General features: G+C 41.5%; 2 protein-coding genes across 3 annotated transcripts; both read left to right on the forward strand.

The window, feature by feature from the left end:
* The first annotated feature begins 758 nt into the window (after window positions 1-758).
* On the forward strand, window positions 759-4,852 carry LOC144665912 (uncharacterized). Its single transcript, XM_078527194.1, has 3 exons — window positions 759-1,797; window positions 2,175-2,328; window positions 2,560-4,852. Exons 1-3 carry the CDS (start codon window positions 790-792, stop codon window positions 4,710-4,712), a joined length of 3,315 nt encoding a protein of 1,104 aa, XP_078383320.1. The 5' UTR covers window positions 759-789; the 3' UTR covers window positions 4,713-4,852.
* Window positions 4,853-8,668: 3,816 nt separating this feature from the next.
* Window positions 8,669-15,430, forward strand: LOC144665879 (rho-related protein racA-like). Of its 2 annotated transcripts, none has more exons than XM_078527161.1 (5): window positions 8,669-9,226; window positions 10,347-10,573; window positions 11,483-12,198; window positions 13,276-13,521; window positions 14,583-15,430. In XM_078527161.1, the coding sequence occupies exons 1-5, from the start codon at window positions 8,769-8,771 to the stop codon at window positions 14,832-14,834; spliced, it is 1,899 nt and encodes a 632-aa protein (XP_078383287.1). In that variant the 5' UTR covers window positions 8,669-8,768; the 3' UTR covers window positions 14,835-15,430. The 2 variants fall into 2 exon arrangements, with proteins under 2 accessions (XP_078383287.1, XP_078383288.1); XM_078527162.1 differs by having other exon boundaries at window positions 10,350-10,573.
* The last annotated feature ends 479 nt before the right edge of the window (window positions 15,431-15,909 follow it).

Below are 15,909 nucleotides of genomic sequence, written 5' to 3' on the forward strand. Positions count from 1 at the left end.
AATGGGTGAAGACATCAACAAAGAGTCACTGATCAACCACCAATGGGTGAAGACAGAAAAAGAGTCAACTGATCAACCACCAATGGGTGAAGACATTGAGAAAGCGTGCACTGATCAACCACCAATGGGTGAAGACATTGAGAAAGTGTCAACGGATCAACCACCAATGGGTGAAGACATTGAGAAAGCGTGCACTGATCAACCACCAATGGGTGAAGACATTGAAAAAGAGTCAACTGATCAACCACCAATGGGTGAAGACATTGAAAAAGAGTCAACTGATCAACCACCAATGGGTGAAGACATTGAGAAAGCGTGCACTGATCAACCACCAATGGGTGAAGACATTGAGAAAGAGTCAACTGATCAACCACCAATGGGTGAAGACATTAAGAAAGCGTGCACTGATCAACCACCAATGGGTGAAGGCATTGAAAAAGAGTCAACTGATCAACCACCAATGGGTGAAGACATTGAGAAAGCGTGCACTGATCAACCACCAATGGGTGAAGACATGAAAAAGAGTCAACTGATCAACCACCAATGGGTGAAGACAGAAGCGGGAACAAAAGAAAAGTAAGATCAACCGGTGAAGACATGAGAAAGCGCATGATCAACCACCAATGGGTGAAGACATTGAAAAAGAGTCAACTGATCAACCACCAATGGGTGAAGACATCAAGAAGGTGTCAACTGATCAACCACCAATGGGTGAAGACATGAGAAAGAGTGCACTGACAACCACCAATGGGTGAAGACATTGAGAAAGTGTCAACGGATCAACCACCAATGGGTGAAGACATTGAGAAAGAGTCAACTGATCAACCACCAATGGGTGAAGACATTGAGAAAGAGTCAACGGATCAACCACCAATGGGTGAAGACATTGAGAAAGAGTCAACGGATCAACCACCAATGGGTGAAGACATTGAGAAAGAGTCAACGGATCAACCACCAATGGGTGAAGACATTGAAAAAGAGTCAACGGATCAACCACCAATGGGTGAAGACATTGAAAAAGAGTCAACTGATCAACCACCAATGGGTGAAGACATTGAGAAAGAGTGCACTGATCAACCACCAATGGGTGAAGACATTGCAAAAGAGTCAACTGATCAACCACCAATGGGTGAAAACATTGAAAAAGAGTCAACTGATCAACCACCAATGGGTGAAGACATTGAGAAAGAGTGCACTGATCAACCACCAATGGGTGAAGACATTGAGAAAGAGTCAACGGATCAACCACCAATGGGTGAAGACATTGAGAAAGAGTCAACGGATCAACCACCAATGGGTGAAGACATTGAAAAAGAGTCAACGGATCAACCACCAATGGGTGAAGACATTGAAAAAGAGTCAACTGATCAACCACCAATGGGTGAAAACATTGAAAAAGAGTCAACTGATCAACCACCAATGGGTGAAGACATCGAGAAAGAGTGCACTGATGAACCGCCAATGGGTGAAGACATTGAGAAAGAGTCAACTGATCAACCACCAATGGGTGAAGACATTGAGAAAGAGTGCACTGATCAACCACCAATGGGTGAAGACATTGAGAAAGAGTCAACTGATCAACCACCAATGGGTGAAGACATTGAGAAAGAGTCAACTGATCAACCACCAATGGTGCCATACATCGAGAAGGAGCTCAGTATGGTTAAAGACTCTGCCAATCTGATTACAGCACCACCAAGTACTTTAGAAGAGCTTGGGAACTTGGCCACTCCACCACAAAGTATGGATAAAGATCTCGATGATCTGATTACAGTACCATCAAGTGTTGCCGACCAGGTAAGTAATTCTTAAGTTACACACCAACCAAGTCAGTTTGCACAAGCACACTGTCAGTAGCAAAATAACTTGAGTTCTGTGGCAGTGTGAGTATCTTCCCCCTGCCCGTCATCAAATGCAAGTTCAGCTTTAGATCAGCTTAGTATCTCTTCTAGTTGTCTCATTAGTGTACCAGAACCTATTAATACTCTAAGTGAATAAACACTTTGATTACAACCACCACACAAACCGGAATCACCACATATGGATTCCCACATGCGACCCACCAGACAACCATGCCTCCCGACCTCCATGTTAATTGCTGATATGTTTTGCATCACTTAAAATTGTAAGGTTTTGCTAGTACTTAACTGAAAAAGCTTTTCTTATCGCAACAGGTGTCTCCAAACTCAGAAGAAGAGTTAAGCGACGCAATTGCTGAAATACTGCAGTCACAAGTGTGTCTTCTTCAGAAGTTAGAAAGTTTACCCAAAGATTCCAAGCCTCTTGCAAGGCGATCTCCCAGAGTACAATCACCAACTACAGACACAAGTAAGCAAACTCTTTGTCTCTAAACCTCTACGCCCGAAGCAGCATATCAGATAACATAGACGTTTGAATGTCAGCCTGATTTAGCCAGCTATCAGTTCAAAAGATTTTTAAGGGGGTAACAGAAGAAGGTTTCCAGTGTATCTCTAGAACGGTTCCTAGTTACAAAAAGGAAACTCTTGTCTCAGATTTAAAGCATTGTTACATGATAAATATGCCATTAATTCCTTTCAGACTCTGAACAAGTCGTGTCCTACATCCAAACACCAATAGACGGTGCAAGGGAAAGCAGTGACAGTTCGCAGAATAGCTCCAACAGTTCCCTACGGAACTCCGTTCCTGAACTGGAAATAGTTGGTAGTAAATGTAAAGTTATCCTTACTCCTTCAAGCTCCAAAGAAGAGGTGAAAAAATCATCTCTCAAAAGCACATCGCACTTGGGTAAATCACCGACTGCACGTGGCAGCCCTTCAACCGTACAACACAAGACGAGAACCGAAACCTTGAGGAAGACCAAAAGTTCACGTCTCGTCCAAGAACAGCTTTCCAAAGAGAAAGAACTAAAACGAGGAAAGTCTGACTTAGCAGTTGTGGAACAATCACTGAAACAGAGTTCTTCGAACCTCCATCAATCGTCCAGTACGGTTGCCACTCGAAAGAAAAAGACAGAACAATCAAGCAGTTGGCCCTCCACTGATCGGTCCTCGAGAAATTTAAAGAGACCCCAAGTGCCTACTGCCTCAAGGGTGCAAAACAAGACAGCTGATAAACGCTTACAAACAAACACCAGTTCTGCTGCTGTAGGAAAAAATAACATAAACTCCTCGAGTGAGACAAGGCTTCACACTACATCAGGTCGTAAAACGTCAAACATAGCGTCAGTGACTTTAAACGATCCCAAAAGAAGCTTAAAGAAGTTGAATTCTGATCAAATCTCAGATGGCAGAGCCAAATCTGAATCACGGAAAACAGTCAGATCTCGGTCTGGGAGCGATGTTGCAATTACTGACCAAATCTCAGATGGCAGAGCCAAATCTGGTTCACAGAAAACAGTCAGATCCCGGTCTAAGAGCGATGTTGCAATTACTGACCAAATCTTAGATGACAGAGCCAAATCTGGTTCACAGAAAACAGTCAGATCCCGGTCTAAGAGCGAAGTTGCAATTGCTGACCAAATCTCAGATGGCAGAGCCAAATCTGGTTCACAGAAAACAGTCAGATCCCGGTCTAAGAGCGAAGTTGCAATTGCTGACCAAATCTCAGATGGCAGAGCCAAATCTGGTTCACAGAAAACAGTCAGATCCCGGTCTAAGAGCGAAGTTGCAATTACTGACCAAATCTCAGATGGCAGAGCCAAATCTGGTTCACAGAAAACAGTCAGGTCCCGGTCTAAGAGCGAAGTTGCAATTGCTGACCAAATCTCAGATGGTAGAGCCAAATCTGGTTCACAGAAAACAGTCAGGTCCCGGTCTAAGAGCGATGTTGCAATTAATGACCAAATCTCAGATGGCAGAGCCAAATCTGGTTCACAGAAAACAGTCAGATCCCGGTCTAAGAGCGAAGTTGCAATTGCTGACCAAATCTCAGATGGCAGAGCCAAATCTGGTTCACAGAAAACAGTCAGGTCCCGGTCTAAGAGCGATGTTGCAATTAATGACCAAATCTCAGATGGCAGAGCCAAATCTGGTTCACAGAAAACAGTCAGATCCCGGTCTAAGAGCGAAGTTGCAATTACTGACCACATCTCAGATGGCAGAGCCAAATCTGGTTCACCGAAAACTGTCAGGTCCCGGTCTGGGAGCGATGTTGCAATTACTGACCAAATCTCAGATGACAGACCCAAATCTGGTTCACCAAAAACAGTCAGATCCCGGTCTGGGAGCGATGTTGCAATTACTGACCAAATCACAGATGGCAGAGCCAAATCTGGTTCACAGAAAACAGTCAGATCCCGGTCTAAGAGCGATGTTGCAATTACTGACCAAATCTCAGATGACAGAGCCAAACCTGGTTCACCAAAAGCAGTCAGATCCCGGTCTGGGAGCGATGTTGCAATTACTGACCAAATCTCAGATGGCAGAGCCAAATCTGGTTCACAGAAAACAGTCAGATCCCGGTCTAAGAGCGAAGTTGCAATTGCTGACCAAATCTCAGATGGCAGAGCCAAATCTGGTTCACAGAAAACAGTCAGGTCCCGGTCTAAGAGCGATGTTGCAATTACTGACCAAATCTCAGATGGCAGAGCCAAATCTGGTTCACAAAAAACAGTCAGATCCCGGTCTGGGAGCGATGTTGCAATTACTGACCAAATCTCAGATGACAGAGCTCGAATCTGGTTCACTGAAAACAGCCAGATCCCGGTCTGGGAGCGATGTTGCAATTACTGACCAAATCTCAGATCACAGAGCCAAATCTGGTTCATCAAAAACAGTCAGATCCCGGTCTGGGATGGTAGTTGCAATTACTGACCAAATCTCAGATGGCAGAGCCAAATCTGGTTTACTGAAAACAGTCAGATCCAGGTCTAAGAGCGATGTTGCAATTGCTGACCAAATCTCAGATGGTAGAGACAAATCTGGTTCACTGAAAACAGTCAGATCCCGGTCTGGGAGCGATGTTGCAATTACTGACGAACTCTCAAATGGCAAAGCCAAATCTGGTTCGGTCAAATCTCCGTCTAGAAGCAACGTGGAAGTACGTGACCAAATCTCAGATGTCAGAGCCAAATCTGTTTCCCCTAAACCAGCAAATTCTCGTCCTCGGAGTGAGGGAGTGGTTAGAAGCTACAGGAAGAAATCTTCCTCATCACATTCAGACAACAGAGACGAGTCTGTCTCACCTGAACTTCACACTGGCAATAGTGACACCTGTTTATGAACAGTTCATTTACGCTTTATATACCATATTTATTGTAAATAAGAAGTTATCGCCAAGACACAACATTTGTCGGATCGAATCAAATTTTGTGCTTGTATATAAATGATGCACTGTAAAATAAAACACGAAATTCAAACTTTTAACACTCAGGAGTGTCAATATTCTTTAACTCACTTACTCACTCATTCTCGTACTCCAAGCCTAGCGCATACCTTCCTCATAGGGGGGGGGGGAGGGAGGCATTCCCCTACTCAAATTTCTTAGTGTCCGGTTTGTCTGTAATAGGCAGGCAGTTCAGATGATCCTGCTTCTTGGTGCTATTGGGGAAATCTTTAGCCGTTGGGGGGCATAAAATGAACGCGAAGTCACCGATGCCATAGCCAATGTCTAATACAATCTTCACAGATTGCGGACCTCTCCTAGTAGCGTTTTTGGGAAAAGAAGTTTCGTTGAAGGTCATACACCACCGAGCGCAATCCTGACGAAACGATTTTTGCAAAGATCACGAGACTGAATAGTTCGTATTCCTGTGGAATAAGTTTTTTCTTCGTCCAATCTCCCCTCTCTCACACCTTTATTCCTCCCACATGGATCTTGTTTGGGGCTCTTTATATTGGCTTGGGGACTCTCCTCGAGCCCCTGGGGAGGAATTGTCGTGTCCTATTAAAGATGCCCAAACAGATTCTCTGGCTAGTTTGTCTGCTGTGTTGTGTGAGAGAGGTGTGGCGGGGATATTTTATACTGTGCTAGCGATACTTACGGCACTTTTTTACGAATTCCTTTTTTTTTTTTTTGGGGGGGGGGGTGGCTTCAGCCCACCCTGCCCCCTCACCCTGCGCCGCCGCCTATTAAAGATCCTAACGCCCGCTCTGTTCAGTGGTTTTTCGAAGGTCCCGAAAAGTTTTCGCACCCGGAAAGCCATATTCCAGGATATTTTTTATTCGAACCAGGAGCCCATCCTGTACGAACAGATTTTTCCTTCCTGCAAAGCTTCAGGCCTATACAATTCATTTTTTTAAGGTATAGATAACTAAAAATGGCTTTTCGGGTCCGAAAAGGTTCCGGGGCTTTCAAGAAACGGGAACCAGGGCTGAACTTAGGGCGCTCTCCCACCCAATACCGGCAACAATATTTAACTGGTTGGCGGCAAATATTACAGCAAGGAGCCTTATAAGTGTGGCCCCTTTTAATTTATTCACATTCTCAGGTGCGTGCGGATTTAATCCAATCAGAAGTCAACTGCAAGTTATCCTCGGCTTTTGATTGGATAATGATTACACGAAAGAATGCGAGTTAACTATAAGTGGTCAAACTTTTGGGCTCCTTGCTGTAAATTGCGTCATAGACTGTTAGTTCGCGCTAGGAACGCGATATGTAAGGGAAATAACTCTTTACAAGAAGTCGTTTTGCTTTTGGAATCGAGATCTCAAGGTGGTTTTTCGAATAAGAACGTTCTCCAGTAACATAAGCTCTGGCCAAACGGTGATGCAAGTAGTCGAAACTAGGCTCTTACCGATAGTGCTAGCACTTTTTTTGGCATTATTTGGCTTCGCGAGCATTTTTTTTTTTACATTTTATCCCAAAAAGCACTGCTAGCATTATTTTGAATTTTCGACTGAATATTTGTCTAATTTTGTGTTAAAAAGCACAATCTGACTTTTTTTAAAGCGTCCAAAGATGCATTGTGCACTCATTTTAGTCATAGGAGCCGCGGAGGCCTGGGGACCCAGTCCATCAGTCCATCACACTCGTTCCAAGATGACGTCATCCACGCTGTCATCGAGGAACAATGGAAGTTAGCCAGCCAAGGCAGAGATTGCTCGAGAGCGTACTCTGACATCAAACATTGATCGTTACATTTTATTGTTGAAAAATGTAACTGAAAATCTGAAAAATGTAATATTCTAAGATAAAAAAATGGGAAAAAAGTGAGCATTATTATGTAACCCACGAGCACTTTTTAAAAAAATTAGCATTATTTTAGCACTTTTTTGGCAAAAAACGAGCACTTCTTTTAGCATTTAATGCTTCTTTTATGAGCACTTTTGGTAAGAGCCTAGTCGCAACTGAGTTGAAATTGTGTATAGACTAGCGTCGGGTGACGAAACTGACTCGCATATTGTGAAAAAAGCCATTTTAATGCTTCTGCGCGCGCTGAAATTCAGTACTTGCAGTAAACAGCAAGACTTTGCGTTGGGTGGCCAAACGCCTACTTGCGTCTCCGTTTGGCCAGACCTTAAAGTGAAGAAATGATCATCGAAAGCAATTGCAACTCGGTCTAAAAAGAAAACAAAACAAACAAACAAACAAACAAAAAACAGAGGTTTCGGGACTTTGTTGCACATGCCTTTGCTCCTGTAGCAAGTTAAATTCGCTTAGGGTCAGAGCAATATTTTCTTACAAAAGGGGTGGTTTATTTTCAGATCAATAGAACTTGTGTACAGCAAGCAGCAAGACTTCTTAATTAGAGGAAATATTTTTTACTTGCTGACCGTAATTCTCACCAGAAAAATTTTATTTCCACAAGGCGACGTCAAATGTTTACTTTGTCAAAACACTAACTGACCTCACTTGCGTATTTGTTTAGCCGCTCAAATTTTTATTTTTCTTTCAAAAAGCAATTCTTAAGTTTTTCAAACAGACAAATCATGAATATTATTAATATGAAGATGACGCCTTGTGAATTTATACAAAAGAACAGTGTTCACCCTTTTGCAGCTTTAATATATATGTCATTTCTCTTAAATTATTATTCGTTGTCGAATAAAGAAATAGCCTTGCAGCATAGTTCAAAAAGTCATCATTTAAAAGTTGAAGTGATTTTTTAATCCGATTTCAGGCAGATTAAGACAGTAAGGTTTACCACAGGCAGACAATCCTCTGTGTTCGAGGCCGCGTGGCGTAAGTATCACGATACGCGCTATTTGATCTCATACGTTCACTGTAATTTGAAACGATTGACCTCGGCTTGGGTCAACTGTTCGTGAGAAATGCTCCATAAACTACTGAATTTTGCATCTTTCGATTGCAAACTTTGATCAACTGTAAGCCAGATAAATGAAGTTCACTCACCTTTCATCGTCTGTGTGATCTTTTGGATTTTAGGGGTTTTGAGGCCGTTAATTTTTTGCTAGTCGTCATCGCCCCCAACAAAGGTAAAAGAAAGAGACAAGGCAGGCAACTTCAGTGGCCCGCCGAGACTGACAGCTTGCCAGTTTTTGGCCAATTTCAGCGATTTTTGGCAGAGATCTTTGAAAACTACCCGAGGCTGGATGGCAAGCGACGCTTGTCTCTCATGTACGCAGCGCGGACCTATTTTTGTTACCATAGCCCTCGACCAATGAGCGCGCGAGAATAAAATATAGAAAATGACGTCATGGGAGTGTCGTGACCGCGCGGGCTTTTTCCCAGGCAAGTGTGTTTATCTGTGTGTTGATTGGTTGGTTATATTTGGCAGTGAGTCCTGTATAAAACGGACTGAAACCGGCTCGTATATAACGAAGATGGAGGGGATGTCGGTCAGTTTATATCTTTAGCAGGGAAAAGTGCAAAACTGAGCTGCATAAATGGCCACAGTTCTTCATACGCACGGTCACTTGAGAAATGCTTTAAAAATTGTGCTCGTTGGAGATCCCGAAGTCGGTAAGACATGGTTGCTTTCACGATCGCATGAGCTTTATGCAACGTTTTCCGATGATGGTTATAGCCTATTCAAGAAGCCCTTTGTGCCTCCAGAAGAGTATTCCCCGACAGTGTTTGAGAGTTATTTCACGAACGTGGACACGAGTGATCTTGGAAATTATCAGACAAACATGTGGGATACTGGAGGTTGGTGGATTTTCAACTCCGTGAGACCCTTGACGTACGTCGGGGCCGATGCGATTATGTTGTGTTTTGATGTCACAAATCGTGAATCTTTCTACAACATAACGGAAAGCTGGCTGCCAGAAGTTCAGAAGTATCAACCGGGTATACCAGTGCTTTTAGTTGGAACAAAAGGTGATCTACGAGCAGAAAATGAAAGGTCAGCATCTTCTCCATCCAATCTATTTCCTTGAGGGGTGGGGGGCAGGGGGAGGCGTGAGGGGAGGGGGGTACATATATATGTTCCGCCCTAAAGGGAAAGGTCTTTGAGCTGTTTTGATCTCTTATGTTCTGCAGCTTATTTTTTTTTATGTGTAGATCCAGACCGGTTTCCACCAATTTATAAACCTATCAATGGTTTGCCCCAGGATGGGGGGAGAGGGGGCAGCTCCAGGGGAATTTGACATTTTCAGGTTTTTAAATGCTAATTACTAAATTCTCGCCCTTTGCCAGACCTTCTCCAAATTCCAAGATGGGGATTGTTAGAGTAAAATTTTTCACCAAGGTGACTGTTTTGGATGTCAAAATCCCTACCCTGGTAGAGCTTTGCAATGTCAAAATCCCATGGGTGACCCCTGCTTCCATCCTGGGGCAAACCCATTGATAGGTGCATTACGAAAATCTGTCGTAATCTAATATTTTTTATAGAGTTACTTGAGCATTAATCGTTACAATATAGAAATTGATATTTCCGAAAATTATCCTTATCAAAGGTAAAGACTGAGGTGACTCAAAATACCCAAAAATGGCAGTTCGGGGAGTGAAAAACTTAAATTTTTTTCCTAGGGGCATCCCTTCGAATACCCCTGCCCCCTAAAAAAAAGCTCATGCCGTTGGCACTTGTGTTATCAGAAATGGTCACATTTTCTTCCCTGGATCTGTGCCTCTCCTGTCATACTGTCTCTATCTCTGGTAGCAGAACAAACTTCACCCCTAAAATGTTTCCAGTGCTCACTAGGGTATCCGGTCACCTTGCCAACAAGGAAGACTCGCCATGCATGCACTAACGATCTCGCCACCAAATCACAACTTCTGTCATTGATGTGGAAGTTTCGTCCTAGATAGATTTTATTCTCCTCAATCGACCGTTAGATACATAACTTAAATAATCGTCACTAGAACAGCTACTTCTCTTCGACTACTTTTCTTAATTTTCTAGTCTTCGCTTGGTGGCGAGGCGTCTTCGCTTGGCGGCGAGATCATTGGTGGCGAGTCTCCCTGGTGGTGAGGACTCTGCAATTTCTCACTAGTAATCAATCTTGTTTATTTTGCACTTCTAGCAGTGAATTGAAAAACTTGGTGTTAGTTTCTGAAGCAGAAGCTGCTGCAGAAAAGATGGGTGCCCGGTACCAGGAGACAAGTGCACAGACTGGTGAACATGTGAACAAAGCTTTTGGGGCGGCTGTAAAGCTGGGTCACACCTACAGGGTAGAAACAGGAGGCAAAGAATGCAGGAAAAGATCACGACAATTTAAACACGTTGACTCAGCATGGCTTCCACCCATCAGTGAGTATAGTTTACATGAATTTTTTGTTTAAGGTATCTGTATTAAAGAGGTGTCCATTCGGGGAGGTTCAATATTGTACAATCAAGGGCCCCTTTAGGTCAAAGAAAAAAGTTTTCCTAAGAGAGAAGCCCTTTTATGTTATAAATGTAGTCTTTGTATGTGGCTGGGGCAGTTATAAGCCCTGGGCTTATACAACTTCCTAAGGGGTTTTGTGTGGGCTTATAAGCGGAGGGGCTTATATCCGGGAGGGCTTATAAGCGGATGAAAAAACATTTCAAAACGGCCAATGGGAGTGATGATCAAAATACGTTTTTAAGTTATAAATGCATAAAAATTATAAAGTACTGCCATCCGGCAGAGGGGGGCTTATAATCGGATGTATTTTTTTGTTTCCAGGTAGATGGGCCTATAACCGGTGGTGGGGGTGGGGGGGGGGGGGGGCTTATTACCAGAATTTTACGGTAGTGCCCCTTTACTATAGGGGTGTTGTTTTAATTTGTAGAGGTTCATCTGTAATTACCAAGGTGTTTAGTCATTAGAGCGATTTTTGATTGAGTGTCATAAAACCAAACCAAAGTAATATTACTCTGGCCAATCACAAAGAACACAGAAAATCCAGTGAACCAAACAAAACTCGACACAAATCCTTGAAGATGACATGGAGGGTGGGAAAATGTGTGTGAGTGAGTCGTGATACAAATAAATACAAATACAATCTTTATTGACAAATCCCTGGGCCTGGCTAAAAGTGTTTTAAGTAATGCAAAACCAAAGCAAACACAAATCACTTTTGACACTCAAGTGAAAATTGCTTTATTATATTGTTTGCATTGCAAAGATGTACTCAATCTCCCTATGCAAGGAAGCATTTTTGCCTTTTTAAGTATTATTTACTGTGGCTTTCGTAGGTTCCCCTCCAGCATTTAAAACTGAATTATCAACACATGCCAAAGATTTCAAGGAAATCCTGAAGGATGTTGCCAATGCTGATATACTTTTTACCTTTGAAGATGGAAGTGAGAGCATTTCTGCACACAAGATTGTATTGTGGTTAAGTCCATCAGCTTTTCGGGATGCTTTACGTGAAAAAAATACCTGCACCTTTAAAAAGTTCAAAGATATTTTCGAGGTCAAGGAAATGTCTGCTGATTTATTTCAGCTAGGACAAAATGACAATGCTATCCCCAAAGCTTCTCAAATTATGACATGTGTGGTTTTGAAGAACTGGATTTCCCGTGAAACTTTAATTACAATTTTAGAATTCTTATATACTGGTGAGGCAGGAATTTCACAGGAAAGTGAGCATGGCAAGATTAAAAAAGTCTTAACTGCTGCAGAGAAACTGAAAGTTTGTGCGCTAGTGGACATTTGCAAACATTTGCTTAAATGCAAGGGTGATAAAAAGAAAACTGATACAGAGAATAAGAGCACTGGGCTTGCACCCAGACCACCTCGACTATCTGTGCATGGTTTGTTCCTGGACAAGGAAGCGACTCCATTTTCTGATGTGAAATTTCTTGTGGAAGACAAATTGGTATTTGCTCACAAGGCAGTTCTTGCTGCTAGATCACCTGTTCTTGCTGCTCTTCTTAGCGAAAACTTCAGGGATGGAAAAAGCTCTCAGGTAATTTTCATTCTTGTGCACAATTCAACTCAATTCTGAAAGGAAGACACACAGTCCAACTGACTGACCGATAACAGACAGACAGACAATGTGTTTGCAAAAATAATTATTATTATTTTAAGTAATTATTGCTTGTTACAAACACAAATATGCAGTTACCGCGGTATTCTTTATTATTATTCAACACATGCGCGTGCTTGCCATATATGGTCAAAATTTAATTTCTTCTTCCGTACATAAATATATTTTCGTTTTGGTGGGGGTCCGATTTTTTCTATTTTTTTTTTTTTTTTTAATTTTTTTTAAATTTTAATAAAAAAAAAAATTTTTCTTTTTTATTTTTTTTTCTCTTTCACGCCCCCCGCTTAATATCCGTATCCCCTCAATTTATTTATTACCGGTAATAATCATTATTATATTATAATGAACTTTTATTCACTTCATAAAATCATCTTTCTTAATTAAGCCAACCAAAGCATATTCTCATGTTATTGGGCGATTCCAGAAAATATCCATACCTACCACGGAGGGCCTTTTGGAATTCCAAGGGCAAAGGGGGGGGGGGGGGGTCTTTGAACTGGAATTCTGAAGGCATGGGGGGATACCTACGATTGGAATTCCGAAGTCATGGGGGAGTTTCAGATCTTGGATTTCAAGAGGTAACAGACAAGAGTGTGTTTCTTAAAATTGCTTATTTTGTGGACCTCTAGTTCGTAAATAAAACACGAACTGACAACCGCATTGCGAAAGCTGGAGACAAGACAAGTATCAATCGATCAGGCATGTGTTTGCGTTCATTTACAAAAGAAAACCCAACTGAAAATGTGGGTTGTACATAAAGCTCCAGAGGCCTTAACGATTATGGAATTTTATTTCTGAGGGCATTTTGGGGGGGATAACACATTTCGGAATTTTCGAAGGGGGGCAAGGGGGGCTAAAATATGGAAGCCGTCCGTGGTATGGTATGAATATTTTCTGGACTCACCTAAAATGTTATAACCTTACACTTCTTTATCTCACACATATAATTAATAGCATTAAACAGTATGTGTTCCTTTGCTCTTACGTTTATTTCAGATACCTTTGCAAGGGGTTGATCACCAAAGCTTTTTAGCTGTGTTGGAGTACCTGTACACTGACCGCTTCTCTTCCCTGGATAAGAGTTCTATAGGGAGTGTGCTTGTCCTTGCAGATCGCTTGTGTCTGCAACATCTGGTACAAATTTGTGAAGCGGAAATTCAAAATGGATTGCAGCTGATAATTCCATCCGAAATTGACAAAGATGCAGCAACAGATTTGATGGATCTGTTCGCTTTCTCTAAAGTAAGTGGCTGACTTGCTGAACTCATGAACTGCACAGTTAAAGGAGCTATGTCGCGGCATTTCACAGATTTTTTGGTCTTAACTGACTGTTTTGAAATTAGTGGTAGGCAACTTAACCCATAAAAAACATCATCTTTGAACATCTAAAGGAAGTTAAAACCTTAATTTGCGGATATAGATCAAGCTACAGCTATAAATTATATAATTTTTTTTGAGGCAATTAAGATGCAAATTATCAGTCTCCATCCATGCCATCCGCAGCCAAAGATGCTTGTTAACAGTTTCAGGGCTTTAATATAGCAATTGTTTATAAAAAGGGACTCTTAATTTTAGGTTTCCTGCGACACAAAAATAAATTTCGGCTGTTCAAAAATCTGGTTAAAGCCATTAGCATAGTCCCTTTAAGACTGGTTCATACTTGTGAGATGAGCACAAGCATTAGTGCAGGCATAACCACAAGGATGTTTACACTTGTTAAGCACAAGCATAAGACGACATATGCAAGTACAGAGTGCTTTAGAAATTGTGATCAACATCGCATACCGGTAATAGGAGTCATGTCGACAGCCTGAAATCTTGTGCTTGTGATTATCTTATGGCAGTTATTCCCACTTGTAAAATAAGCATAACACAAGTTCACATTTTGTGAGATAAGGACAAGCATAATCACAAGAAGGTTCACAGACAACATATGCAAGGGCAGTGCTTTAGTTTTGTGCAAAAGCCCAAGGGGGGTACTCAGGTATGTTTTGGGTGGGTATGTGCTGCGCATGCCTTTCTAGAAACACATAATTTTTTTAATACCACTGCTGTTTTGGCTGCTGATAATTTGAAACTTTCATGCAACATAAAATCATACCTGTTATGGGAATCGTTTCTAAAATGGATACCCGTTTCTAGATCCTTGCCCAAAATCATGACCCAGTTGGCGGCACACACTCATAGGTAATTTGGGAGAATACCCCCCCCCCCCCCGGGTGCAAAAGCAAAATTATGCATTGTTTAAGATTAATATTTTGAAACATTGTATTTAAACTTGCTCAATATGACTGTTTCCCCAGATGTTCAATGCCAAGCAGCTCACAGAGTGGTGCCTGTACTTTATTGCTTTAAACTTGACAAGATTGCAAGGAATCAGTAAAGAGCTGGATTCAGTCGTCGCTGAAAACAGTCAGTTCATTGAAAAGCACAGCGGGCCACTTCATGACTACTTGAGAATCCTTGAGGGTAAACCCAAGCAGACTACGAAGGAACGAAGACAACTGCATCGGAAAGCAACATCTTGTTTGCCACACCAGTGTAACATTTTGTAGGAGTGTCAATTTAATTATCAGAGACCATGTTACCACAAGATTTAAAATACCTTAATTAAAATCTAATTAAGATTTGGACATTTAATAATGAGAATAATGATAATATAATAATAATAATAATAATAATAATAATAATAATAATAAATAATAATAATGTTAGTCAATGTCTGGAGTTAAAGTTTTTTTAATATGTTGTAGAATGGTAACTGCCACCAGCCATGCAATGTAAATAATTTTTTTATTGTAATTAATTTTAAAAAAATTGAACCATTTGCATTGTATTCTAAAAATGTTCGTTATTTAGTCTTACAACTGCAATGTACACTATTTTTAATAAACAAAATCATCTATATATCTTTTGTTCTAAAATTTGTGGAAAGAACGTGAAAATAGCGAGGATGATGTTCAAGTAGCGCGGGCGCCGCTCAAACAATACACTCACTATTTTGCATTTATTCCATGGATTTTAGAGCAAAAGAGTGACTATTTACAGGCTAACAGTCAATGAAGAATGCAAAAAAAGGGCGAAAAAAGCGCTATGTATAGAAAACCATATTTTGTTAATAAAAGAAATTAAAATTTTGATTTTTTTTGTATACAGTACCTGATTTAATATACTGAAAAAAATATTCTTCTTAATTGGATAGGACAAATAAGGGTCACATGATGTAGAGATGCAAGGTGCACCACACAGAGAAACGCCCCACTGTGCCACAATGATGTGTTGCTGCAACACGCTTGTGTTCACATTGTGAATTTGTCCATGCTACATGTCACTGACATGTCTGGCCTGCAAATTGTCCCCTCACGTTTATCTAGTCGTGTAACCGGTCACGTAGCCACCTTAAGGCTCACCAATCGGTGGCACAAAATGCAGTGGACTGCACAGGAAACTTGGTGTCATCTGGGGGCTACCTTAAAATTCCTGTTATAAGCCCTGGGCTTATACAACTTCGTAAGGGGTTTTGGGTAGGCTTATAAGCGGAGGGGCTTATTCGGGGGGCATTTAGTTAAAAACAGATATATCTGGGGGAGGTAGATGGGCCCGGAGGAGGGGAGGGAGGGCCTGGAGACG

The sequence above is a fragment of the Oculina patagonica genome, chromosome 9 (assembly GCF_052425735.1).
Source record: "Oculina patagonica isolate OP01 chromosome 9, crgOcupat, whole genome shotgun sequence".
In the NCBI taxonomy this organism is placed as follows: Eukaryota; Metazoa; Cnidaria; class Anthozoa; order Scleractinia; family Oculinidae; genus Oculina; species Oculina patagonica.